The sequence below is a fragment of the Gigantopelta aegis genome, chromosome 12, assembly GCF_016097555.1.
Source record: "Gigantopelta aegis isolate Gae_Host chromosome 12, Gae_host_genome, whole genome shotgun sequence".
Lineage (NCBI taxonomy): Eukaryota > Metazoa > Mollusca > Gastropoda > Neomphalida > Peltospiridae > Gigantopelta > Gigantopelta aegis.
In genome coordinates, this window is record NC_054710.1 from 6544384 (window position 1) to 6571908 (window position 27525).

The 27525-nt window shown below is 41.7% G+C and overlaps 1 protein-coding gene across 1 annotated transcript; it reads right to left on the reverse strand.

The window, feature by feature from the left end:
- Window positions 1-8266: 8266 nt before the first annotated feature.
- LOC121386968 (sulfite oxidase-like) lies at window positions 8267-25708 on the reverse strand. The gene is made up of 2 exons (XM_041518023.1): window positions 25390-25708; window positions 8267-11584 (listed from the first exon to the last, which is right to left on the reverse strand). The coding sequence occupies exons 1-2, from the start codon at window positions 25691-25693 to the stop codon at window positions 10086-10088; spliced, it is 1803 nt and encodes a 600-aa protein (XP_041373957.1). The 5' UTR covers window positions 25694-25708; the 3' UTR covers window positions 8267-10085.
- Between the last annotated feature and the right edge of the window lie 1817 nt (window positions 25709-27525).

A 27525-nucleotide genomic window follows, 5' to 3' on the forward strand; every position in this document is an offset into this window, starting at 1 on the left:
GTAACAGGACTCATGTTTACTTTGAGGCCAGCTACGGCTGTTTGTGAGAGACGTTTCTCAGCTATGAACAGGGTAAAAACATTTGCAGAGTAACAGGACTCATGTTTACTTTGAGGCCAGCTACGGCTGTTTGTGAGAGACGTTTCTCAGCTATGAACAGGGTAAAAACATTTGCAGAGTAACAGGACTCATGTTTACTTTGAGGCCAGCTACGGCTGTTTGTGAGAGACGTTTCTCAGCTATGAACAGGGTAAAAACATTTGCAGAGTAACAGGACTCATGTTTACTTTGAGCCCAGCTTTGAGCCCAGCACGGCTGTTTGTGAGAGACGTTTCTCAGCTATGAACAGGGTAAAAACATTTGCAGAGTAACAGGACTCATGTTTACTTTGAGGCCAGCTACGGCTGTTTGTGAGAGACGTTTCTCAGCTATGAACAGGGTAAAAACATTTGCAGAGTAACAGGACTCATGTTTACTTTGAGGCCAGCTACGGCTGTTTGTGAGAGACGTTTCTCAGCTATGAACAGGGTAAAAACATTTGCAGAGTAACAGGACTCATGTTTACTTTGAGGCCAGCTACGGCTGTTTGTGAGAGACATTTCTCAGCTATGAACAGGGTAAAAAAAACCCAGAGAAGAATTTTAGGGTAGAGTGTGTTAAATAATATGCTTACAATAAACTGAATAATGACACATGGGCCAAAATCCCTAAACATTTCTGAACCAATGCCAGCCTTAAAAGAATGGCTCACAAGTGGAAAGGGATCTCACCACATCTACAGCCATGCAACATACACTGACACAATAATTATATTTAGATGAACAAGTGGACACTACCAAACAAATAACAAACTTTAAATCAAATGGACACTATTTAAAACATAAAGTTTAAATCAACAGGTAGAGAAGACAGTGGATACTACTGGACAGACATAAACATTTAGTACTTCCTGGGTAAGTGTTGTAACTTATTGTCAAAATTCTTTATTTGTGCAATCAAACCAATTACTTTCAAGATTTTTACACAATTAAGCACTGTATTAAATTAAATAGGAGTAACACAACCGGTTACCGTAAGAAGTATGGGCAAGTGGAAAAATATATGGGGCAAGTGAATATCTGATAGGCACTTGCCCTGTGGCAAGTAATTTATTTTAAACATTTTGAACCCCTGAATTTATAAAAATTTAATACAATAAAAACAAGAAAGATTTGATTGGAGAGCATGGACCCTGTGTCTCCCTCCGCTACGCCACTGGTGGACACCACGGGAGAGACGGGGAGGGGGGGGGGGGGGGGGGGGAGAGAGGAGGCAGAACCTGTGGCAAGTAATTTTTTTAGAACATTTTTTAACCCCTGAATTTATATTTAGGAGCTTGATGTAGCTCAGTGGTATAGTGATCGCCTCATGCACGGTCGGTTTGGGATCGATCCCCGTCGGTGGGCCCATTGGGCTATTTCTCGCTCCAGCCAGTGCACCACTTCTGGTATATCAAAGGCTGTGGTGTGTGCTATCCTGTCTGGGATGGTGCATATATAAAAAAATCCCTTGCTACTAATGGAAAAGTGTAGCGGGTTTCCTCTCTATGACTGTGTCAGAATTACCATATGTTTGACGTGCAATAACCAATGATTAATAAATCAATGTGCTCTTGTGGTGTCGTTAAACACATTTTTTTATTTTTTTTATTTTACTATACATATTTTATGAAAGTCAAAACATACATAGCCAACCTTGAATATATATTTATTTCCAAACTCGAACAGCATTCAAACATATTGAATCAATTTATATTTATCTTTGAATAACAAATGCTCCAACAGTTGCAAAGGGAAAAACCCAAATCAAAAACAGAAAAGTGAATCCCAATACATAATGTAGTACTTACAGTATAGTACTTTACCTGATTGTCAAATACATACATACAGTCAAACCTCTCTAAACCGGACCCTCTGTAAACAGGATTTCACTCAAAATTGGACGTTTTTCACGGTCCCGTTTTAAATATCTGTACAGAAGAGAACCTCTAAACCGTTGGTTCATTCCAAGGGTGTCCGGTTTAGAGGAGTTTCACTGATTATTGAACACTGAAACCCCTCAAAACCAACCCCTCATACCGGACTTTTTATCTCAAGTCCCTGGTTATTTGCACTAGAGGGGTTTCACTGTATCGATACCGCAAACAACAAAAGCACAACAAACAAACAATTTGCATAGTATTAACAGTTGTCCGTTGCCAATAAAAAAAATATAAGTTACCAAAGAATATATATTATGTATTTCATGTATATAATTTGTGTGTTAATTGATTCCTTAAAACAGGACCTATGAATTTCACTAGATTTAGTTTTATTTTCTTTTAATAATTAATCGATGGGAAATCCACAGTATAGAGAATTTTCCAAGTTGCATAAAACGAAAACAAATATTTATTAAATGTTTCTTGTGTAAGTGAGCTCCGTGGTCTAGTGGATAAGCTGCTGGACAGTCAAACTGACGACAGTGGTTCAAATCCCGTGAAAGCTGGCTCACACATTCATTCATCTTTCTCATCTATCACCCTCTGCCTATCATTCTCATTATCTTAATATAAAAAAACTTTCCAATTTCTCCCACGATTTCAATCTGGTTCGACCCTTTCTGTCAGTTTCCCCCGACTCTTGTCTTCTGAGCTGTCCACACCATCACCTACCTGTCTCAACTTCCTCCACGGGTGCAGTCTCTGTATATTTCCCTGCACCCACCTGGGAACCTCGTCCTCTGCCGCTAATAAGCTGGTCTGACCCACGGCACTAAACTAACGACTGCCGGTAGTAGGGGTGCATAGTAGGTGCCTCTTAACAATGCCAGAAGTACTACTGAACACTCTCGGAAGTGGTCAGACTAAGCCCACAGTTAAAAGCTGGGGAATGGCAGGTGTGTGGTATGGATAGCCACAAGAGACAAGCACCTGTCGCGGTTGGAGAGTCAAGGACTGGGATGTGGAGGTGGACAGTGAAAGAAGTTGAAAGATCGGAGGAGCTGCCAGATCGGGAAGAAATGAGATGGAATTCAAAGGAGAGAAAGGAAAGGGGGGCAAAGGGATTAAATAAAAAATAAAAAAATAAAAATCTTGTGTGAAGATTATACAAAGCATAGGTCTCCTAAAATTTGCAATAATTACATTTTCTATTAAAGTCCGTTTGCTATAGTTGTTTTATATACCACTTACAACTTTGAGAATGCATCCTTTAAAATGAGTTTAAAGTTTTTTTGTTTTGTTTAACGACACCACTAGAGCTAATCATCGGCTGTTGGATGATAAACATTTGGTCATTGTGACAGTCAGAGGAAACCCGCTACATTTTTCCATTAATAGCAAGGGATCTTTTATATGCACTTTCCCATACAGGACAGTACATACCACGGCCTTTGGTATACCAGTCATGGGGCACTGGTTAGGACGGGGAAAAAAGCCCAATCGGAGAATTGGGTCCACCGAGTGGATTCGATCCTTCAACCGAAGCACCCCAAAGCGAGAGCTCTACCAACTGAGCTAGATCCCGCCCCTTTAAAGATGAAATTAATAAGTAAATGTGCCCATTTTTCATAATGACCTGTATATGAAATACAAGTGCATGTAGGCTGGGGTTAGAGTTCCTTTGATGTGCGCCTAAAGAATCTCGATAACAAATAGGAAATAAAGCTAAAATCCACGAAGTTAAATTTATTAATTAATTACATGAATATAAATATATATTTGTTTATTTCTGGAAAACATGCTCACACGTGCGCAAGAGCGCACACACACACACACACCCAAGTACAATTAACATCTATTAAACAAATTATTTTTGTGCCATTTTAAGGTTATTTGCAAAATGGAACGGATTTATCTTTTCATATTAACAATGGTAAAGCAAAACTCAAGTTAACAGTAAAATATATTTTCATATCTACATACTTGTATACAGGGTAGTGTCAAACAGGGCTTCTAGATTATGGTAATCCCACTCCCATAGTTATTTCTTCTTCTTTTTTTTCTTCTTTTTTTTTTGGGGGGGGGGGGGGGGGGGGTAGTAAAGGACCTTTCCAAGGTTTGGGGCCAGGATAAATGCAGGATCCTAAATGGCCTGAAATAATTGTATAACGAGTGTGTGGGCAGGCAGGGTCGTCCTCAGCTGGACAAAAAAAAAGAAGAGGGAAATTATAAACTAAAACATTTGGGGGTAGGGGTCAAAAGGACAGGTCTTCTTAGCTAGGTATGCAGGTGATGGGGGTGGGTGCTGGAAGGGGGATGCTCAAAGCAACTTTTCTTCTTTTAAAAAAAAAAAAAAAATCTTGAGAGCGTGACTCAATTACCCTCCTAGAAACTTTGTTCTTCAGTGAAGACCTCCCCTTCCCCTCCCCTCCCCCTTTTGCATAGTTTCCTGCACACACACTTAGTATATAGCCCCTTTGGTCCGGTTAAAAGCCAGCACTAAAAACTACTACAATGATACATGTCTATGTAAAATGTTTAGCCCATAAGGATGAATCTTTCTTTGAAGAATCAAACGTAGAACAAAAATAGAAGAGAAAAAAGTTTTATTTTTGAATTACCGTAAATCTCTTCAATAATTATAATCAACATTGAATTAAATCTCTGACAAATATGTGACATATTTTGTAAAAATATAAATAGCAAAGCATAAAATCCATGTGCGTATATCTGTTTGTGGAGAACATTTTGTGGTTTCTGTCACACTCCATCATACACCAATGTACGAGGGGCAACTGAAATGTTCTTGGCCTAACTAGGAATCAATGAATGAAATGTTTTATTTAACGACGCACCACTCAGCACATTTTATTTACGGTTATATGGCGTCGGACATATGGTTAAGGACCACACAGATACTGAGAGAGGAAACCCGCTTTCGCCACTCCATGGGCTACACTTTTCGATTAGCAGCAATGGAACTTTTATATGCACCATCCCAAAGACAGGATAGCACATACCACGACCTTTGATGTACCAGTCGTGGTGCACTGGCTGGAGCGAGAAATAGCCCAATGGGCCCACTGACGGGGATCGATCCCAAACTGACCGTGCATAAAGCGAACGCTTTACCACTGAGCTACGTCTCCCCCCACCCCCCCCCACCCACCCACCCCCCGGCTATTGGGTGTTAACATAAAAGATCTAAGTCAAACATTAGAGAAAACTCATGAGCGTCCAGTACAAACTAGTTCCATCAGATAAAGTTGTGAGTTGGGGAGGACAAGTGGTCACACCGCTTTCATTTAAAAAATAAATTAATGTATTTAGTTCAGATAACTTTCTAACGTTTTGAACTCGCTATATTCAAAGTTTATTAGCGTGCCTTATTTCCTTGCCTAATTGGGCCAAGCACGTTTGAGTCGCCCGTCATACCGTATATTATTGTGTATAGGTTTCTGAATACATACAGAGGTAATCTACCTGGGATACATACAGTAATAGTGTTTTGTTTACATAAATTTAAAACATGACAACCATTCACAAACATTTTCAATACATTTTTACTTAGCTTGTAAGGCAGTTGTGCGTTGAACAACAACAAAAATATGCTTCAGTATTTAGTGTCCAAGCAACAACAAAAATAGGTGAAGTATTTTTTAATGACGTCACACATTCGTGCGCGTTGACATGACGTTAAAAAATTCCAGACATGAGTCTAGACTATATAAAAAGGTCTTTAACTTTTAAGCACTGAACCAGTCCAATATTTAGATGATGCTGGACTGGTTTTGTCGCTCAGTGTTCAATAACTATACTAGGCCAGAAACCAGTAGAACCGTTAGCGTGAATGCTCGTAACAAAACAGACGTATAGAATTCAATCCGCTTGACCTTTCGTTTTAAGCTGGTGTAGGTTATTGGTGCGGTTATGTCATCAGTATTCTTATTGGTTGAATAAAGGGGTCACTTTTAAACACCAAGGCCACTGTGTTATGTATTTGTTGAAGGCAGTGGCGTAGCGAGGGACACCCCCACCCCCCATCAGGCCTTTTTTCTTTTGTTTTTACTGCATTAAATTTTATAAAAATTATATATACATACATACATACATAGTGTGGGTACCCCACCAAATCTAAAACCATGGCCAGTGGCTGGACAGTCCCAACCCAAGATTGCATGTATTCTGGTCCCTCTAAAAAGAATTTAGCACCTTCGGCATCTGGCATTTCATTAATGTTAAAATCTTTAAACTTATCCTTGACCCCCCCCCCCCCCCCCAATCCCCGTCAGACTTCACGTCACCGCACCGCCGATAACTGCTGTACGTCATTAAAAAAAAAAAAATGTCAACAGATTCTGATGTTAAAAACACAGAGACAGAGACAGAGACAGAGAGAGACAGAGACAGAGACACAGACACAGAGAGAGAGAGAGAGAGAGAGAGAGAGAGAGAGAGAGAGAGAGAGAGAGAGAGAGAGAGAGAGAGAGAGAGATTGATTAATATCGTCATTAATACACAAAAACATTGATACGTATTATTTGTTTAGTAAGATGCATAGTGTCCAACAAAAGACTGAGGTATGTTGAGGTGGCTGAGCGCCTGCGGTCAATGGATAGATGATCGTCATATGATAAGAATGGAAAGCAGTCAAATGGTACGCAGACGCTCGCTCTCCTGAGTTCGCGTTGAAAGTGGCAAAAGAGTTTACGTGCACATTCAGAGCAAGCTGTTGTAGCGCACGCCTGTCTTGGGCACAAGGGCCGGCCTTGGCCGACTCTCCTGTCCAGGACAGGAAAGAAAGTGTCACAGAAAACATGTCTATTTATAGCTGCTTGGATAATGGAATTTATTTTCCTGGGCCCGTGCGAATAAAGCTTTTCGAGTCTAGACTCCTATCTTCTATGACGTCTTAATAACTTGACATCATGGCAACACCATACAAATTGCATATTAGTGACATTATTAAAGCTTTTGAGTCTTAAGTTTCATAAACATTGGCCGTGTTTATATATATAAAATAAAAAAATCACTAGACTTTTAGACTAAAATATTTAATGACGTCATACGCAATCAATTAAAACGTCGTTACCATGGCATTAAAATTCTTGAGAGCGTGACTCAATTACCCTCCTAGAAACTTTGTTCTTCAGTGAAGACCTCCCCTTCCCCTCCCCTCCCCCTTTTGCATAGTTTCCTGCACACACACTTAGTATATAGCCCCTTTGGTCCGGTTAAAAGCCAGCACTAAAAACTACTACAATGATACATGTCTATGTAAAATGTTTAGCCCATAAGGATGAATCTTTCTTTGAAGAATCAAACGTAGAACAAAAATAGAAGAGAAAAAAGTTTTATTTTTGAATTACCGTAAATCTCTTCAATAATTATAATCAACATTGAATTAAATCTCTGACAAATATGTGACATATTTTGTAAAAAGATAAATAGCAAAGCATAAAATCCATGTGCGTATATCTGTTTGTGGAGAACATTTTGTGGTTTCTGTCACACTCCATCATACACCAATGTACGAGGGGCAACTGAAATGTTCTTGGCCTAACTAGGAATCAATGAATGAAATGTTTTATTTAACGACGCACCACTCAGCACATTTTATTTACGGTTATATGGCGTCGGACATATGGTTAAGGACCACACAGATACTGAGAGAGGAAACCCGCTTTCGCCACTCCATGGGCTACACTTTTCGATTAGCAGCAATGGAACTTTTATATGCACCATCCCAAAGACAGGATAGCACATACCACGACCTTTGATGTACCAGTCGTGGTGCACTGGCTGGAGCGAGAAATAGCCCAATGGGCCCACTGACGGGGATCGATCCCAAACTGACCGTGCATAAAGCGAACGCTTTACCACTGAGCTACGTCTCTCCCCCCCCCCCCCCCCCCCCCCCCCCACCCACCCACCCCCCGGCTATTGGGTGTTAACATAAAAGATCTAAGTCAAACATTAGAGAAAACTCATGAGCGTCCAGTACAAACTAGTTCCATCAGATAAAGTTGTGAGTTGGGGAGGACAAGTGGTCACACCGCTTTCATTTAAAAAATAAATTAATGTATTTAGTTCAGATAACTTTCTAACGTTTTGAACTCGCTATATTCAAAGTTTTATTAGCGTGCCTTATTTCCTTGCCTAATTGGGCCAAGCACGTTTGAGTCGCCCGTCATACCGTATATTATTGTGTATAGGTTTCTGAATACATACAGAGGTAATCTACCTGGGATACATACAGTAATAGTGTTTTGTTTACATAAATTTAAAACATGACAACCATTCACAAACATTTTCAATACATTTTTACTTAGCTTGTAAGGCAGTTGTGCGTTGAACAACAACAAAAATATGCTTCAGTATTTAGTGTCCAAGCAACAACAAAAATAGGTGAAGTATTTTTTAATGACGTCACACATTCGTGCGCGTTGACATGACGTTAAAAAATTCCAGACATGAGTCTAGACTATATAAAAAGGTCTTTAACTTTTAAGCACTGAACCAGTCCAATATTTAGATGATGCTGGACTGGTTTTGTCGCTCAGTGTTCAATAACTATACTAGGCCAGAAACCAGTAGAACCGTTAGCGTGAATGCTCGTAACAAAACAGACGTATAGAATTCAATCCGCTTGACCTTTCGTTTTAAGCTGGTGTAGGTTATTGGTGCGGTTATGTCATCAGTATTCTTATTGGTTGAATAAAGGGGTCACTTTTAAACACCAAGGCCACTGTGTTATGTATTTGTTGAAGGCAGTGGCGTAGCGAGGGACACCCCCACCCCCCATCAGGCCTTTTTTCTTTTGTTTTTACTGCATTAAATTTTATAAAAATTATATATACATACATACATACATAGTGTGGGTACCCCACCAAATCTAAAACCATGGCCAGTGGCTGGACAGTCCCAACCCAAGATTGCATGTATTCTGGTCCCTCTAAAAAGAATTTAGCACCTTCGGCATCTGGCATTTCATTAATGTTAAAATCTTTAAACTTATCCTTGACCCCCCCCCCCCCCCCAATCCCCGTCAGACTTCACGTCACCGCACCGCCGATAACTGCTGTACGTCATTAAAAAAAAAAAAAATGTCAACAGATTCTGATGTTAAAAACACAGAGACAGAGACAGAGACAGAGACAGAGAGAGAGAGAGAGAGAGAGAGAGAGAGAGAGAGAGAGAGAGAGAGAGAGAGAGAGATTGATTAATATCGTCATTAATACACAAAAACATTGATACGTATTATTTGTTTAGTAAGATGCATAGTGTCCAACAAAAGACTGAGGTATGTTGAGGTGGCTGAGCGCCTGCGGTCAATGGATAGATGGTCGTCATATGATAAGAATGGAAAGCAGTCAAATGGTACGCAGACGCTCGCTCTCCTGAGTTCGCGTTGAAAGTGGCAAAAGAGTTTACGTGCACATTCAGAGCAAGCTGTTGTAGCGCACGCCTGTCTTGGGCACAAGGGCCGGCCTTGGCCGACTCTCCTGTCCAGGACAGGAAAGAAAGTGTCACAGAAAACATGTCTATTTATAGCTGCTTGGATAATGGAATTTATTTTCCTGGGCCCGTGCGAATAAAGCTTTTCGAGTCTAGACTCCTATCTTCTATGACGTCTTAATAACTTGACATCATGGCAACACCATACAAATTGCATATTAGTGACATTATTAAAGCTTTTGAGTCTTAAGTTTCATAAACATTGGCCGTGTTTATATATATAAAATAAAAAAATCACTAGACTTTTAGACTAAAATATTTAATGACGTCATACGCAATCAATTAAAACGTCGTTACCATGGCATTAAAGCTCCAGTCTCTATTAAGAGTCTTGAGTCTAAGCTATTCAAGTTTTATAAGCACGTGGGCCAATGCTCATAAAACTTTAAGAGAGTCCAGACTCAATCTCTAATGTCGTTACACACATTTACAATTTGTATGGCGTTATAGTGTGTCTAAAGTCACTAAACTCTCACACACTATTATATTAGTCTTGAGTCTAGACTGCATAAAGTTTTATAAGCTCCAGATATGCGAAATTCACGTTTTATGACATCACCACGTTTTTATATGACGCCACCACGTTTTTTGCTTGTTTTTTGTTATTTTATGACGTCACTGGGGGCGACGAGCTTCTGTGCAGGTTGACGGACACGCGGTGCCAGGCGTTGCTGAGGACGCCGCGGAGGTTCCAGATGCCCTCCACGTTGTCGGGCTGGACGTTGTAGGAGATATCGACCGCCTTGCAGACAATGTCGAGCCGCTTGCCGTGCGTTTCAGGCAGCGGGATGGTCACGTCCCACAGCGTCCACGCCCACGTGCGGTAGATGGGCTGGTTGGTGGGCTGCAGGTCGGCCTCGTGCCACGTCTTGCCACCGTCCACGGAGACGTCAACGCGGATGATGCCCCGCCCGCCGCCGCTCCACGCGTAGCCGCGCAGGTTGATCTCCTCGGCGTCCTCCTCGACGTCGTGGTCGTCGGTGGGCTCACAGATCGCCGAGATGACGGGCAGGTGCTGGATGGCGTAGGCGTTCTCGAAGCAGACGTTGTGCCAGTCGACGGAGCTGTTGAAGCCCTTGTAGTCGCGCTGCTGCCAGTGGCTGCCGCTCTCGTTGTCGCTGAGGGTGATCTTGCGCAGCCACTTCACCTGCCGCGCCCCGACCACGCCGGGGATGATGACGCGCAGCGGGTAGCCGTGGTCTCTCGGGATGTCCATGCCGTTCATCTCGTAAGCAATGATGATCTCGTTCTTCAGCGACTGCGCTATTTCGATGGGGATCGACGCGCCGTATGTCGACCCGTCGGGGCCTTTGTCCATCCCTTCGAACTGGAGGTGCTTCTGCTGCACCTTGTCCAGGTCGATCCCCGAGGCTTTGAGGACGTCGTCGAGCAGCGCCCCCGACCACTCGGCGTTCCCGATGGCGCCGGCGCCCCAGAACAGGCCCTTCACCTCTTTGATCTTCAGCATGTCGCTTCGGCGGTTTCCGGCACACTGGACGACGGAGACGACTGACTTCTTTGGAAACTTCTTCTTCAGTTCGGCGAGCGTGAATTTCTTGCCCTTTGACGATCCGTCGAGGCCGATTTCGACCTCTCCCGTCTTTAGGTCCGGCACGGGCAGGTGGTTTCGCACGAAGAAAAGGTCGTTGGAGGTCAGAAAAGCTTCGGCAAGAAAAGGCGTCGGCGACTCGGCATTGAACGGCTTAGATGACGCCGGCACGAGCAGCGGATTGCGCTTGGGGTCGTTCTTGTATGGGTCGTCTTTGTCCATCTTATTCGTGACAAACACCGTCTCGATGTTGCCGATTCTGTACTTCTCCAGCATTTTGACGACATTCGGTTCCTTGTGCACGCCGTACAGGTCCCAATAGGGCGCGATGTCGGCCCCGGCAGCCAGTAGGATCTTGTTGCCGCCAGGGTGCTCCTTGACGAAGTCTGTGACGTCATAGACGCCATGTTTGTAACTCACCCAAATGCCTTTGTCTTTCGTTTTGTGTTTGGCGAGTTCTTCGTTTTTGAAGGTCGGCAAGTCCCTGCGGACGTCATCGGGACCGGCTTTTTCGGCAGCATAGACTTCACTGCGCCAACTCCAGAACACGGCCGCTCCTGTAGTAATAATAATAATAATAAACATTTTAAGTGAACTGTCTGACACAAACTTTTCCCATCAATGTGCTAGCACATGATTTTTCGGCAGCATTAGGCTTCACTGCGCAAAGTCCAAAAGATTGCGACACCTGTAATAATGACAACTTTTTTTTATTATTATCTGTCACCAACGTATCCTCTCAGTGTCTTAACAAATTCAAATATTCACGAGCAGTGTGACTGGACCTTAATTTGATATAAGCACAATCAATAAGCATAACTAAATAAAATGCAAGTGTCAAAATTGTCAACTGTAAGACATCCTAAAACTAACGCTGATGTTAAACAAGGTTTGGGTTTTTGATGTTGTTGTTTTTGTTTGAGGGTTTTGGGAGGAGAGTGTCTTTGTTGTTGGTGGTGGTGGTGGTGGGTTTTGTTGTTTTTTTCTGTTTCTTTTCTGTTTTCTTTCTTTTTTGTTTATTTTAATTTGGTGTTGTTTTTTCCCGTTATAACCAGTGCAACACGACTGGACAAAGGCCGTGGTATGTGGGAAAGTGCATATAAAAGATCCCTTGCTGCGTTAGGAAACATGTAGCGGGTTTCCTCTTGATGACTACGACCAGGGGCGTAGCGTGATCTGGACCTGGGAGGGGGGTTCGAATATGAACCAAGTGGACCATTTTTTTGTACCACCAAAAACTTCATATGTGTTAAAATCCTGCATTTTTATATTGATGTTGATCATCACTTTATTTGTTTGCATTAGCCTACCATAGTTTGACACTCAATAACCGTTGTATTTTTCGTGTTGGGGTGTCGTTAAACATTCATTCATTCATTCCATATGTATAAACTTGTATGTTTTAGTTCTGAAAGTGGACCTTTTTTTGGGGGGGGGGGGGGGGGGGGTTCGTCCGAACCACCCGAACTCTCCCCCCCCCCCCAGCCTACGCCCCTGCTACGAGTCATAATTATCACAATTAATGTTTGACATCCAACAGCCGATGGTTAATCAATGCTCTAGCATGGTGTAGCTAAAGAAAACAAACTTCTTCTCCTTGTTTCCTTGGTCCAATAACACAAGCCAGACTGTACTTGCTTTTGGCAAAGCTATTGCATATGACTATAATTATCAGTGGCACCATCTTGTAATTCGGTCAAGAGGACACGGAAGATCACGGTGTAGGCTACCCGACAAGGCCAACCGGACAAGGGCACGTCTATATTATAAATAATCTGCGCGGCGATCCAGATTATGTTACTGGTAGCTAAATCCGCGTGAGAGGTAAGTTCCAGTACAGCAACTGCAGACCCGGATCTGTCGGCGGGTCACGTTCGCAAGCTAGTTCAGTCGGACGCAACCTTGACACCAGGACCCGCCCCCCGCCCCCTTCAACAAATCCCTCCAGAAAGCAAAAAAAAAAAAAAAAAACCCACAAAAAACCAATGAAATGTTCGTTTTGTAATGCATAAATTACATACGTGTGTGTGTGTGTGTGTGTGTGTGTGTGTGTGTGTGTGTGTGTGTGTTTAAACAAAGCAAATTTTACTTTACTCTTACGGTCAGTGAAGTAAAAGTAAACAAAAAATGTATTTAACGACGCCTAGTAGGCAAGGGATCTTTTATTTGCGCTTCCCACAGGCAGGATAGCACAAACCATTGCCTTTGTTGAACCAGTTATGGATCACTGATCGGCGCAAGTGGTTTACACCTACCCATTGAGCACTCACTCAGGGTTTGGAGTCGGTATCTGGATTAAAAATTCCATGTCTCGACTAGGATCCGAACCCAGTACCTACCAGACTGTAGACCGATGGCCTAACCACGACGCCACCGATTAATTACTCTTATCATTACTGTATGATATTCTTAACCCTAATCCTAAACGTAACCCAATTTCTTTCTGGGGGAGGCCCTCCATACCCCCTGTTGACTGTGGTTGCATTAAATTCCATAACGCCATACTGGCAGAAACACAGTAACGTCACTGATCGGGTTTCCTCTCTAATACTATGTTAGAATTACCAAATGTTTGACATCCAATAGCCCATGACTGATAAATCAAGACTTCAGGGCTCGAACTTAAGAATTTGTCTACCACGGTAATTTTTAAAAGAATTGCAATGGGTGAAACAGTCCACCGACGGCAATTTTGAGCTTACCTATGGCAACTGTTTTAAAAGTGACATTTGCAGAAAATAAACCTGACTGAAAGGCTATCTTGTTATATGTAGACATCTTTTAAATGTGCAAATGATAAATATTGGCAGATAATGTACCCCAGGTGTATACATTTCGCCATTGTTGACGAGCTTTACCGACTGCACAAAAGTGCCATCGGTGATGCTCTCTACCTACGGCAATTTATATCTCAACGACGGCAATTGCAATCGGTGCCGCCGTTAAGTTCGAGTCCTGTCAAGATGCTCTAGTAGTATCGTTAAACAAAACTACGCAATACGCAACAACGATTAGACACGCTGAATACGTGACTGTGGAACGTGCACAACATAACGTACACAGTTGTTTTGGCCAGCAATCTAACAGTGCAGTTTTGCACATACGTACGTGACAATACCCAACACCAGTACAGTTGCAGTGCTGTGTAGAGTCAATCAAACCGCTGTTATTAAATGGGATTAATTTTTTCCTGGGAGGGGTTGGCGTATCGGTCCTTATTTAAGTCCTTAACAAACCCAACTGTTTCTACAAATATGTGGAAATTACACGAATTTCTCTGCAAGGTATATACGTTTGTCACAAGCTTGACTAAATCGGGAAGGTGATCATCGGTAAACACCGAGGACGGGTTACAAAGCCGAGTGTCCCATATTGTCACAAGAAAGGTGAGTCCGTCTTTTTGCATGAACTTCACGCTTAACGACTTCGCGTGCGACTCAGAACTCCGGAAAAAACAAATCCATAATATATCGTACTAATGTTTTGACCAATTAAAGGTGCTATATCATAGTTACGACTCTGCTATTTTGGCAGATATGGAGGGGGGGGGGGGGGGGGGGGGGGGGGGGGGGGGGAGAGACATAGCCCAGTGGTAAAGTACTCGGCTGATGCACGGTCGATCCAGGATCGATCCCTGTCCGTGAACCCATTGGACCATTTCTCGATCCAGCCAGTGCATCAAAGGTCGTGGTATGTGCTATCCTGTCTGTGGGACAATCTCAGCAAATTGGAAAATCCACAAATCTATCGGTAGCTAGATAAAGGTGAACTGCACAAAGCCAACAAACTTGTCAGCAATATCACCTGGAACAACATTCGCGTCTACTGAACACTTCCGTATCAGTTTTAATTAGCTAGTCAAAATGGCGGTTGATCTATGTACTGGGTTCGCAACCCGGTACCGGCTCCCACCTCGAACGAGTTTTAACGACTAAATGGGTAGGTGTAAGACCACTACATCCTCTTCTCTATCACTAACCACTAACAACTAACCCATTGTCCTGGACAGACAGCCCAGATAGCTGAGGTGAGTGCCCAAGCAGCTTGGACCTTAAATGGATAAAAGCACGAAAATAAGTTGAAATGAAATTATCTATAGAGAGCACGTTATTTTAATTAGTTTTTTCTGGCGAATTACTAACACAATAAATCGTATTCGCCATTTTCAACTTTAATTTACATTTGGCGATCGACAGGAGTTGGTCGGAGCTGACGTCACTTTGCCCCAAGCTAGAATTCCGAACGCAACGAAAACAAAAGAAAATGGCTGCCCCCAGTTAGCAGGAATAATCACGGGTTTTTATTAACTCTAAAATTACCCGTTTTTCATTTTTTAAAGTGTCGGTATGTGTCCGTGGTCCGGGAATGCATCTTTCCAACATATAAGTTTCAAGTTTGAGTTTACTATTCCTTTAACATATCAAATAGCCATGAATCAACATAATGCTGACGTGTCATTAAACTAACCTCCCGGTGCTTTCCTTTAACTAACGTACCCTTTGAAAATGTGCCGCTTTAATCGAGTAGCTGCAGGCCCAATTAACAAGTGACAGACCCAAGTTTTTAAACACAACGACTTCTTTTTCACTAGAACATTAGAACTATTTCAAATAAGCATTACTTGCATTTTATAGTTTAGATTATCCATTTCCATAAGGGGCGGGAAGTAGCCCAGTTGTAAAACGCTCACGTGATGCGCGGTCGGTCTAGGATCGATCCCCGTCAATGGACCGATTGGGTTATTTCTTACTCCGGCAGGTGCACCACGACGGGTATATCAAAGGCCGTGGCATGTACTATTCTGTCTGTGGGATGGTACATATAAAAGACCCCTTGCTACTACTGGAAAAATGTGGGAAGACGGGGAGGGGGGAATAAATCAATATACTCTAGTGGTGTCGGGGTTGGGAACGGGGAGGGGGGACGGGGCGGGGAGGGGAGGGGGGCGGGGAGGGGGGGGGGGGGGAGGGGGGGTAACGCAATCGGAGAATGGGTTCGCCGAGTGGTTTTGACCCTGTAACCAAAGCCTTCAGGCGATCCCTCCGTCGACTGGGCTAGATCCGCCCCTTTTGCACACTGTTCTAAAATGTGGAATGTATACCTGCGATAATTAAAAAACCCAACATATACCCTTTATATACGTGCCCGAATTACCTGACAATGTAAGGACAAAGTTTATCACCTTTATGACTGGGTCAGGTTACCGTTAGGCCTACCACACGCTTAGCTGAACCGCAGTTCGGTCACTCGAGGTCAAAAACGCCGTCACGTTCACTCGAAATGGATTTCCAGCAACGAGCTAGCATTCGCTTAACTTAAGTTTGTTTGGTTTTTAAGCTTTAATGACATCACTAAAGCACATTGATTTGTTAATCGTCGGATATTGGAAGGAACGAAGGAAGGAAATGTTTTATTTAATGACGCACGTCGGACATGTGGTTAAGGACCACACAGATATTGAGGGAGGAAACCCGCTGTCGGCACGTCATGGGCTACTACTCTTTTCGATTAGATGCAAGGTATCTTTTATATGCACCATCCAACAGACAGGATAATACATACCACGGCCTTTGTTACACCAGTTGTGGAGCACTGGCTGGAACGCGAAATAGCCCAATGGGCCCACCGACGGGCATCGATAAGGCGAGTGCTGTACCACTGAGCTACGCCCCGTCCCCTCATCAGCTGTTGGATGTCAAACATTTGGTAATTGGGACATACAGTCTTGGAGACGAAACTCGCTATATTTTTCCATTAGTAGCAGGGGGTTATTTTTATATGCACCATCCCACAGACAGGATAGCACATACCACGGCTTTTGAATTATCAGTCGTGGTGCACTGGCTGGCATGAGAAATATCCACCGACCGCGCATCGGGCGGGCGCTTTACCACTGGGCTAACGTCCCGCCCCTCTGTCAACTACGTCAAAACAACTAACACTAGCTCTATTTGACTTTAACTAACACTAGCTTTATTTGATTTTAACTAACACTAGCTCTATTTGACTTTCGGCGAACCGCTCCGAATTATGCGTCCAAATTACCTCCAAGAAATTACGCAACACTTTCTCGTTGGCTATAATTCCACGGGACATTTGCAAATTCAATAGCATCAAACACCACCCTCGCCCGCTTCCGACCACGGCCGGGCTGCTTGTGCTCATTTGCACTTGCAAACGCGGGTGATCCCTCCAACTTTCAAACTCCACACACACACAAACACACGCATACCACCACCACCCAACGCTTTCCAGTCCTGGACGAAGGCGCCGAGAAGAGCCAACACCTGCGCCCATGGCAGGCATGCGCTACCAGAGGCGGATCTAGGGGGAGCTCCAGGGGCCCGTCCCCCTAAATTTTTGCCGCCGTTATAATTTTACAATATATTAAAAAAAAATATTAGTTTTTTTACGATCCCCCTCCAAACCTCCCCCAAAGTTCCCTTGTCATTCCGCCTCTAGTCATTGGGGGCCTCTCTAAATGGAGTTTCTGGATCCGCCACAGGCCACAACAGCTTGTTCTGAATGGGCCGTTAAACCCTATGACTTGACATGATTTGACACTAAACGTGAACTATCGTAAATACTGTAGGTCATTGTAAACAGAAGCGTTATTAGCTATCCACCATTATGACGTTTGTGAGATGGAATGCGGATGAGCTATTGATGTTTAAACAGATTGTCCTGACACTAGTTGTCACGGTAACATGTTTCCGACTTTTAACAACTAACATTAGATATTAAAATATCTTCTTCTTTTTTCTTCCTTTTTTTTTGTTGGTTGGTTGGTTGGTTGGTTTCTTTAGAATACCGACAGGGCCCGACCCAAGATCGGCCGCGCAACAAACGAGCGCTTTACCACTGGGAAACGTCTCAACCCCGGCTCATTAAAGGGACATTCCCGAGTTTGCTGCAATTTTAAGATGTTATTGACTAATAGAGACTTTTTAACGAATGTAATTACACATCAAATATATTTTTCTACATAAAATATTAGTGGCTGTATATTAAACGTGTTTCTGATCGTTCTAATATTTGTACTAGGTTAAATTTAATTTTATTTCCTAAAATATCATTTTTTCGTACGTACGAAATTATTTGAAGACAAAATCTAGTGTGGGCTTCTTACAAATATTAAGACGACCAGAAACACATTGAATATACAGACACTGATATTCTAAAGAAGAAAATATATTTAATATGTAAGTTTAATCGTAGAAGTATTTTATTAGTCTGAAACATCTTACAATGCGGCAGTCAGGAATGTCCCTTTAAAGTCATTCCAAAACATGTATGTTTTTTCCACCTCAGGCGAGCACTCTAAAACTGAACTGCACCCCCTAACCACCCTACCTTCTAGCGTGTTTGAGATGGAGCGCGGGTGAGTTGTTGGCTTTTTAGCCAGGCGAGTGTGCAGGGAAGGAAGGAAATGTTTTATTTAACGATGCACTCAACACATTTTATTTACGGTTATATGGCGTCGGATAGAGTGTGCAGGGTGACGGGGACTCGGGGTGGGGGGGGGGGGGGGGGTCGGTCCATGCTCCTAGCGAATTATCTCTTTATTAAATGTATTTTGTCGCTGTGGTCCTTAACCGTATGTCTGATGCTATATAACCGTAAATAAAATGTGAAGAGTGCGTCGTTAAATAAAACATTTCTTTCATGTACAATCCACAATTTTTGTCATGAAGACTGGTACACATAGTTTGACACCCACCATCAATCATCCATGCCCTCCGTTATGACAGATACAACTTCTTGTCAGACAGCGTATATGTATATTTATAATTAAAAACACCTGTAAATGTTGCTGTGCAGCCGTCGGGATATTAACTCTTTAGATAAGGGCGTAAACCGGGGGTGGGGGTGGTCGTGGGTTCTAACGGCACACACACACACACACACACGCTGAGGATAAAACATGTTTTTAAAGTGCAATATTATGCTATTTATATAGGTGTCATGGGGAAAATGTAAAAGGGTCTGCTAGTTCATATTTCACACGCACACACACACGGCTGCCGCGTATATAGCCACTTCTGCGTTAAGTGACAAAGATGGCGGCTTCCATTGCAGCTGTATTTATGGATAAATATGTTAGTAGTATTTTAAATTATGGCTGTGGTTAAGTTTGGGGTTTTAACAAAGCAAATAGTCACGAGATCCTACATTTACAATTCTGTAAACGTATTTTAGGCGTGAAAAGGAGCACTACTAATATGATGGTCTATTTTGAATTAGGTAGATCACCTTTGTACATAAGTAGGAACATCCGTATGGTTAAATATTGGATAAATTTGTTAAATACAGATAACTGTATTTCGAAAGAGTGTTATAACACCCTATATGACGAGTGCATAAGAAAACCACGTTCTGTTAACTGGGTTAGTCAAATAAGAGACCTGCTTCTCACTAATGGTTTTGGTCACATATGGTATAATCAAAATGTAGAAAATCGCAATACATTTATATCACTATTCAAACAGAGAATGACTGATCAATTTATCCAATCTATGTATGCTGTATTCAACAATTCTTAAAATGTCTGTTATACAAATTCGTTGTTAATAATTATTGCTTACAACCTTATCTGCAGAAACCTATTGCCTTGAAATACAAACATATTTTTAGTAAATATAGATTATCTTCCCATAATCTCTTTATAGAAACGGGCAGATACCACAATATTGACAGGAATAATAGAATTTGTCGTCTGTGCAATATGAATGTAGTAGAAGACGAATATCACTTTGTTCTAGTGTGTCCTTTCTTCAGTAACATAAGAGATAAATATATTAAACCTTTTTATTACAATAAACCATCAACATTTAAATTAACGCAACTACTGTCCAGCGACAATTCAAAACAGCTAATTAAATTGTGTAAGTATTTGAAAACTGCTACCACGCATAGAACAGACAACATTGATACATGACATATGTTATTATTGCTATGCATGCATTACCCATTTACTATAGAATTTTATCGATTGTAACCCGATGCTACATATCATTCCCCGCAGTGTGCACATTATATTATTTTATATATAAATAGGTATGTATGCCTACAAAATGTATATGCGTTCATATTGAGCACGATGTGTGTACGTTAGTAAACCGGACCTGAACACAAAACGACCAAACGAGGAGTTGTAACGAATAGAACAATCAGAAACTGTTACAACAGTCTTGAGTTTTATATAATAACATTACAAAAAAAAAAAAAAAAAATGTTTTATTTAATCAACACATTTTATTTACGGTTATATGGCCTAAGACATATGGTTAAGAACCACACAGATATTGGGAGAGGAAATCCGCTGTTGCCACTTCATGGGCTAATCTTTTCGATTAGCAGTAAGGGATTTCTTATATGCATCATCCCACAGACAGGGTAGTACATATCACGGCCTTTGATATATCAGTAGTGGTGCACTGGCTGGAACGAGAAATAGCCCAATGGGTCCACCGACGGGGATCGATCCCACACCGACCGCGCATCGAGCAAGCACTGTACCACTGGGCTACGTCTCGCCCCCCCCCCCCCCCCCCCTTAATAACATTACAAATAATTTAATTGATATCTTCATGTATTCGAAAATGTTTTCAACCGATTTTGGACACGACGCACAGCACGTCGGTAATCAAATTGAAATATACGCGTAACCGACACACGAACAGAACATGGTTGATAATAATAAAATTACTCTCTCCTTGAACTTGCTGCTAATCAAAAAAGAGTACCCCATGAAGTGGCAACAGCAGCTTTCCCCTCTCGTTATTTGTGTGGTCCGTAACCATATGTCTGACGCCATACAATCGTAAATAAAATGTGTTGAGTGCGTCATTAGTTTTTGTATCACAGAACCTCCCCCCCCCCCCCCCCCCCCCCCCCCACTCGGTGGTTGGTAGAATTCCGCGTTTTCATTGCAGAGTTGTCTCTGACGGTAGGGGCCGATTATAACTGTCCAACCACATATCTGACGGTAGAGTAGCAGGGGCGTAGCGTGATCTGGACCTGGGGGGTGGAAGGGGGTTCGAAAATGAACAAGTGGGCCCTTTTTCTATTTTGCTTTTGCACCACCAGAAACTCCATATGTATAAACCTGTATGTTTTAGTTGTGAAAGCGGACCATTTGCTTCAGCGGTGTGTGTGTCCGAACCCCTCGACCCCCCCCCCCCCCCCCCAGCCTGCGCTCCTGAGTAGGCTAATTAATATATTGCATACGATATTGCCTATGGGATTTTATTTGGTATAGTACAACCTACAGTGCAATACAATGTATTTCCCTGCTTGCATTCGATGAGTGTAAAGCTTGACACTGTGTGTTTTAATTTCACTGTTGAATTTTTATATGGATATTGATCATCACTTCATGTTTTGAATTTACCATAGTTTGACGCCCAATGGCCGGTGTATTTTTCGTGCCGGGGTGTCGTTAAACATCTATTCTATTCTATTCGACGAGTCGAGAGTTTGTTTTGTTTAACGACGCCACTAACGCACATTGATTTATTAATCATTAGCTATTGGATGTCAAACATTTAGTAAATTCGACGAATGCTAGAAAATAGTTTTTTATTTTATTTATTGAAGGCGACAGCTGGCAAAACTGAAGTCTACTATTGCAGTATCGATCGCCTACTTGTGTTGTACGAACAAAGTATACAAACATTGATGATAATAAGCGTACGATACAGGGGCGGGGGGGGGGGGGGGCTACTGCCCCACCCTAGTGCTGGAGCAAAACTTCAAATTCGGGCAAAAATGATGGATATTCGGACCTCCATCATCATTCTACTCTCAATATTAGTTGTACTCCATGTAAAAATGTGTAGTGATTTGTTTACAACCGTATACAGCTATTTGGTAGCGATGCTAATATGAATAAATGTTGTTATCCAGATTCGGGCTCTTTTTTTTTTAATTCAGGCAAAAACCAGCCTCCTCTCCCCCCCCCCCCCCCCCCTTTACAAAAATGGAACCCGTACGCCTATGTTGATGATCATGATGGAAAACTATATACCATCAACCTTTTAGAACCGTTCAACATTACGTAACGCTTTAGAGAGCAGAGGCCATCATGAGATGCGTAGACGCCCAATGCAAGGCGTAGACTGTCAACTGTTACGACGATGTTGGCCAACTCGTCGGTTGCGTTGTAATGTTCCTAACTCCCGACTCAGATTAACAACTAATGTGTTATACGACGAAAATCGAGTTGGAAGAGTGCTCTGACTAGCAACAGGACAGTCGTAGAAGTCGTGAGAGTAGAACTTTGACCAACTTGGTGCTGGTAGTTGGTAGTCTGCGCCTAGCGTTACATATAACGTTTTCAAAACCATTCATTTATGAAGTAAAATGCAGTCAGTCGTGACCATTTGGGTTCTATTTTTTAACATTAATATCAAGTGATATGCTGTTTAGCTTTTATTGCGAAAGAAAACAAAGAAGAATACCGTAAAACGAAAATACAATTATAATGTTGGTCAAATTAAACTTAAAAAGTTAGTTTGTTTTGTTTAACACCACCACTACAGCACATTGATTTATTAATCATCGGCTAGTTGATGTCAAACATTTGGTTATTTTGGCAAACAGTCTAAGAGATGAAACCCGCTACATTTCTCTATGAACAGCAAGGGATCTTTTATAATATGTACCATCCCACAGACAGCATAGCACATACCACGACCTTTGATATACCAGTCATGGGACACTGGCCCTTGACGGGGATCGATCCTAGACCGACCGCGCATAAAGCGAGCGCTTTACCACTGGGCTACAATAATAATAACACGAGGGTGCAGAAATTAATGCGGGGGGGGGGGGGTTTAAGACTGGCGAACGAAGTTTCTAGTGGGGGGGGTGTCGAGTCATGTTTCCCCAGAAAATATATTGAAAAACAAATTAGATTAGAGTAGGGGGGTCGACCCCCGAACCCCCACCCTGCACACTCGCCTGACAGTCCCTTTACTGCGTTAGGTCAGGTCATAGATTTAACGTGCACATTCAAAGCGAGCTGTTGTAGCGCACGCCTGTCGTGGGCACGGGTGCGTTGCCTTGTACTTCTTTTCAAAATAAAAAGGCCGTGTGCACATACTATTTGCAAATTGATTTCTTTTATAATAATAAAGGCCGTGTGCACATAATATGCATACATTTTAAAAAAAAAAGAAGGTCGTGTGCACATACTATGTGGCAACCACAGTGTATGTCTTTGTACACAATTGGATTTATTAAGCATAACAGGAAATATAAAAATGGGCTGAGTGACACAACTACCTGACATTTGTATTGCAAACAAGGTCGGGCACAGTGATTTATATTTATGACTCTCTCCAAAAGGACATTAAAATATACTTGTATGCTAATTAAACTGCATAATGCATAAATTAACAAATTCACTGGTACACGCAGAATCGCTTAGTGCAGGGCGCACATAAGTCAATACTACACTTTCTTTCTACGTCCGTGCGGACTAACTCTCCCTTTGATAGTCCTACCGGGAAACGAAAAATGTTACAGCTTCAGTTACACAGTCGTAACAAATTAATCTATAAAGTCATATGTCATATAATCTATAAACTTTGTTAAATTAATTGTGTTAAAAATATGGATTTTTTTTTTTTTTTTTTTTTTTTGGTTGTTGTTGACTGTGAACCAGTTAAAATAGTTATAGTCTAAATACAACCCTGTGCAACTGAGTGAGAAATTTATGAAATTTGAAGTTTGTCTTCGCCTATTTGTGACCTTAGATCTATTCTTAAAATGTAGGGAAATCCCCAGGATGTAGCACGCTCTTGTGGCTCGTATAGTTTTCTTTCGACTTGCGATACTTCTTTCTTTCTTTCTTTTCTTTCTTTTTTTCTCTCTCTTTTTTTTTTTAAACAGGCAAACTTGAAATGTGTGATCGATAAATATGCGTAAAGGCTAGCTAGAGAATTCTAGGCAATATTTAAAACGGGTCTTCATTTAGTAATTCAAAAAGTTATTTAAATTTCTGAGCCGATTTTTTCTAAATTGCATACAAAAATGGGTGGGGTATTATCCCCCCCCCCCCCAAACCCCCCCCCAAAAAAAACAACAACCCACAAATACACAAAACCAAAACAAACAAAACACACTTTGCTTTCGTCGAACAAAACTGAATTATTATTTTTTTAAATATTTTTGTAGGATGGGATGGACTATAGATCGAATACTTTAATCGTTCTATAACTAGCCTAAAATAAATTACGGTAATATTGAGTCTTTGGGGGGGGGGGGGGGGAGAGAGAGAGAGAGAGAGAGAGAGAGAGAGAGAGGGGGGAGGAGAATGGATTTTTTTAAAATTAAATTTAAAAAAATAAATAACTTTTGAATAAAAAAAACTTTTTATATAAATTTCCTAGGGTGCTACGCGCTTGACATCTAACGGGGTGGAGGTCAGGGTGTGAGGAAGCGAGGCGACTGCATACAACCTTTTACACTGGTTTTACATAATTGTATACAAATAACATTTTCATATACCTGTACTTACCATTTGTGACACCCAACAGCCGATGTGTATTTTTGTGCTGGGGTGTCGTTAAACATTCATTCATTCATTCATTCATTCATGCATGCATGCATGCATAAAACTTTAGAACAAATTTATTAACGAGTTTACATGGACTCGACTGATATCCAGGGGCGGATACGGGATTCTTCTATTGAGGGGTGCAACTGAAAAGGGGGGTACCCACAGTATCTCAAAAGTATTTTTAAAAAAAAGAAAAATTCTCTCAAAAATATCTAGCCAATCGTATCTTACTCCCTAAAAACTAACAATTAAAATTTTAATGCATCCGATGCGGAGGGGTGGGTGGGGGTGCGCACCCCATCACTCAAGTCTCTACCCCGGGCTTCGTGCCTGCATACATATGCATTCATTTGAGTAGGACCTAATATTTTTATATACATAATTCCATGTACAAGTATAGCCCATCGTTGATGATGGAAAGGTAGCGGCAGTAAAGAGGTGTTCGGGCGTAAATTATTTGCCACAAAGTGACAAACTAGATCGAATAAGTCTATGATAGTATGGCTGTATAATATAGATGTTATCAAAAGACAAGCCCCTGTGCTTCGAATCCATAGACACTTGACACAGATTGGTATATACAAATAAATTTGGAATATTTAGGTAAATATGTATTTCCGTTTACTCTCTCCATATATATTACCGTTGACACCTGTTGTCATTAGCATGTATTGCTTTGCGACACACACTTCGCTTCCCGGACACTCTTAATTCAGACATATATGTATATGTACACAAACCAAAAGTCTAGCTACACCCTCGATATAATTTCTAGAATATTGCATCATTATTTACCAACGGCAGCTGCTGTTCCGACACCGAGCCATCTAATAGCGTTGTTTTGATGATACGACCCCTCAAACTTTTCCCTGTCTCCGCTGGCATGGCTGTATTTTCTGTCCCGTCCCTCCGTCTGACCACACCCTGCTGACAGTGGCCACACGGAGCTGGCAGGCAGACGGCGCTGTAGCACACATTGGAGACCTCGTACCCCGAAATTCTTGAACATGTCCGCAGTACAAACACGCAACACTCGACACCCAACCAAACTTACGAACTGACATCCTGGACTTCTCAAGGAGAGCTCCACAATAAACATCGCGGTGACGTCTGATGCAGTGATGGTAGACTTGCTACGGGGCTATGAGTACGATGTTTAATAGACGGTCGCGAATTTTTTGTTGTTGAATTTTTGTTAATGGTAGATGTATAGTCTGTTTTAATCTTTAAATACGTAAACTGTTTTTAAATTAAATTTATTTGATAAGGACTCGCCCCCCCCCTCTCTCTCTCTCTCTCTCTCTCTCTCTCTCTCTCTCTCTCTCTCTCTCTCTCTCTCTCTCTCTCTCTCGATAAATAAACAAAGTGATGTTATACAGAAACAAAACCCTGTAACTGACTGTAAGACTATGTATCAAATGTTTGACATCCAATAGTCGATGATTCATTGTGCTCTAGTGGTGTCGTTAACCAAAATTTAATGTTTTATAGTTTCTTGCTTTGAGTATTTTCATGTTGTGTTTTGTGTTCTTCTCTATACAAATATTTAAATAATCTAAAAGCGCGACGTAGCCCAGCGGTAAAGCGCTCACTTGGTACGCAGTCGGTCTAGGATCGATCCCCGTTGGTGGACCCATTGGGCCATTTCTCATTTCTGGTAGTGCGTCGCGACTGGTGTATCAAAGTTTGTGGTATGTGCTATCCTGTCTTTGGGATGGTACATATACAATATGTTTTTACTACTAATGGAAAAACGTAGCGTGTTTTCTCTCTAAGACTATATGTCAAAATTACGAAATGTTTGACATCCAATAGCCGATGATGAATAAATCAGTGTGCTCTAGTGGTGTCGTTAAACAAAACAAAACTTTATATTTACTCTCAAACAATTTGACTGGTACCAGATCGTTTTCTATCACATCACATTCATCTCAAGTTATGCACAAAAACCGGTCTACCGAACGACCGCGATCGCTCTATCCTCTTTTTATACGCCTATCTGTGATGGGTCGTATTATGGTATGGCGTTGTCCGTCCGTCCGTTCGTCCGTACGTACGTCTGTTAACGTTTTCTAGGCCAGGCAATATCTTGCATACAGATGTATACAGGATCATCAAACCTCATATATAGGAACAACTTGGGATGGCGGTGTGTCCCGTACTATTACTAGGTCACTGTGACCTACTTTTTACAGTCTACTGCACATAACAGTAAATCCTTGTCCAGATCATATATTGCATACAGATGCATACAGGACCACCAAAACCTCACATATAGGAACAACTTGGGATGGCGGTGTGTCCCGTACTATTACTAGGTCACTGTGACCTACTTTTTACGGTCTACTGCACATAACAGTAAATCCTTGTCCAGATCATATATTGCATACGTATGCATACAGGACCACCAAACCACGTGTAGGAACAACTTGGGATGGTGATTGGTCTAAAACAAACTGTTTATCCATCCCATTGCAAACATTTCACATAATTAGAACTGAATGATACCCGTAACATATTCATTAATATAGATATGGTTTTCCCCATCAAACTCTTCATGGTAGTATCATGTACCTCACCGGTACTCTTGTTAATCGTATCATGCTAAAATCTTCCACCCAACCCCACAATCCCAGTCCTTGGTTTTTGAAAATTATAGGCGAGTGGAAATTCGCACACCTCAATATAATAAGGCGAGTGAAAAAATTACTCTCCAAAATAAATAAAATTGGCAGTGTAGCTCCGATTGGATTTTGACTGGTACGTCTACAAAATTGCCTATTAAACCAGTATTTTCCCGATTTGTTCAACAAAGAGAAATACCAGTTTAACGACTGCATGGAAGCCACTGCCATGTTTTTAATGTTTATTGTTTTAGTAAAAGGACAATCCTATCAGGTAAATGAGCTCTGAAAATTGTTGATTTTTGTA

What these genes read in the sequence shown, in the direction of transcription:
- LOC121386968 (XM_041518023.1), bottom strand. Translation starts at nt 25,693, where the DNA reads ATGTTTATTGTGGAGCTCTCCTTGAGAAGTCCAGGATGTCAGTTCGTA. An exon ending in CGGAACAGCAGCTGCCGTTG is followed by an intron (nt 11,585 to 25,389) that starts GTAAATAATGAT and finishes TTATTACTACAG; the next exon opens with GAGCGGCCGTGTTCTGGAGT.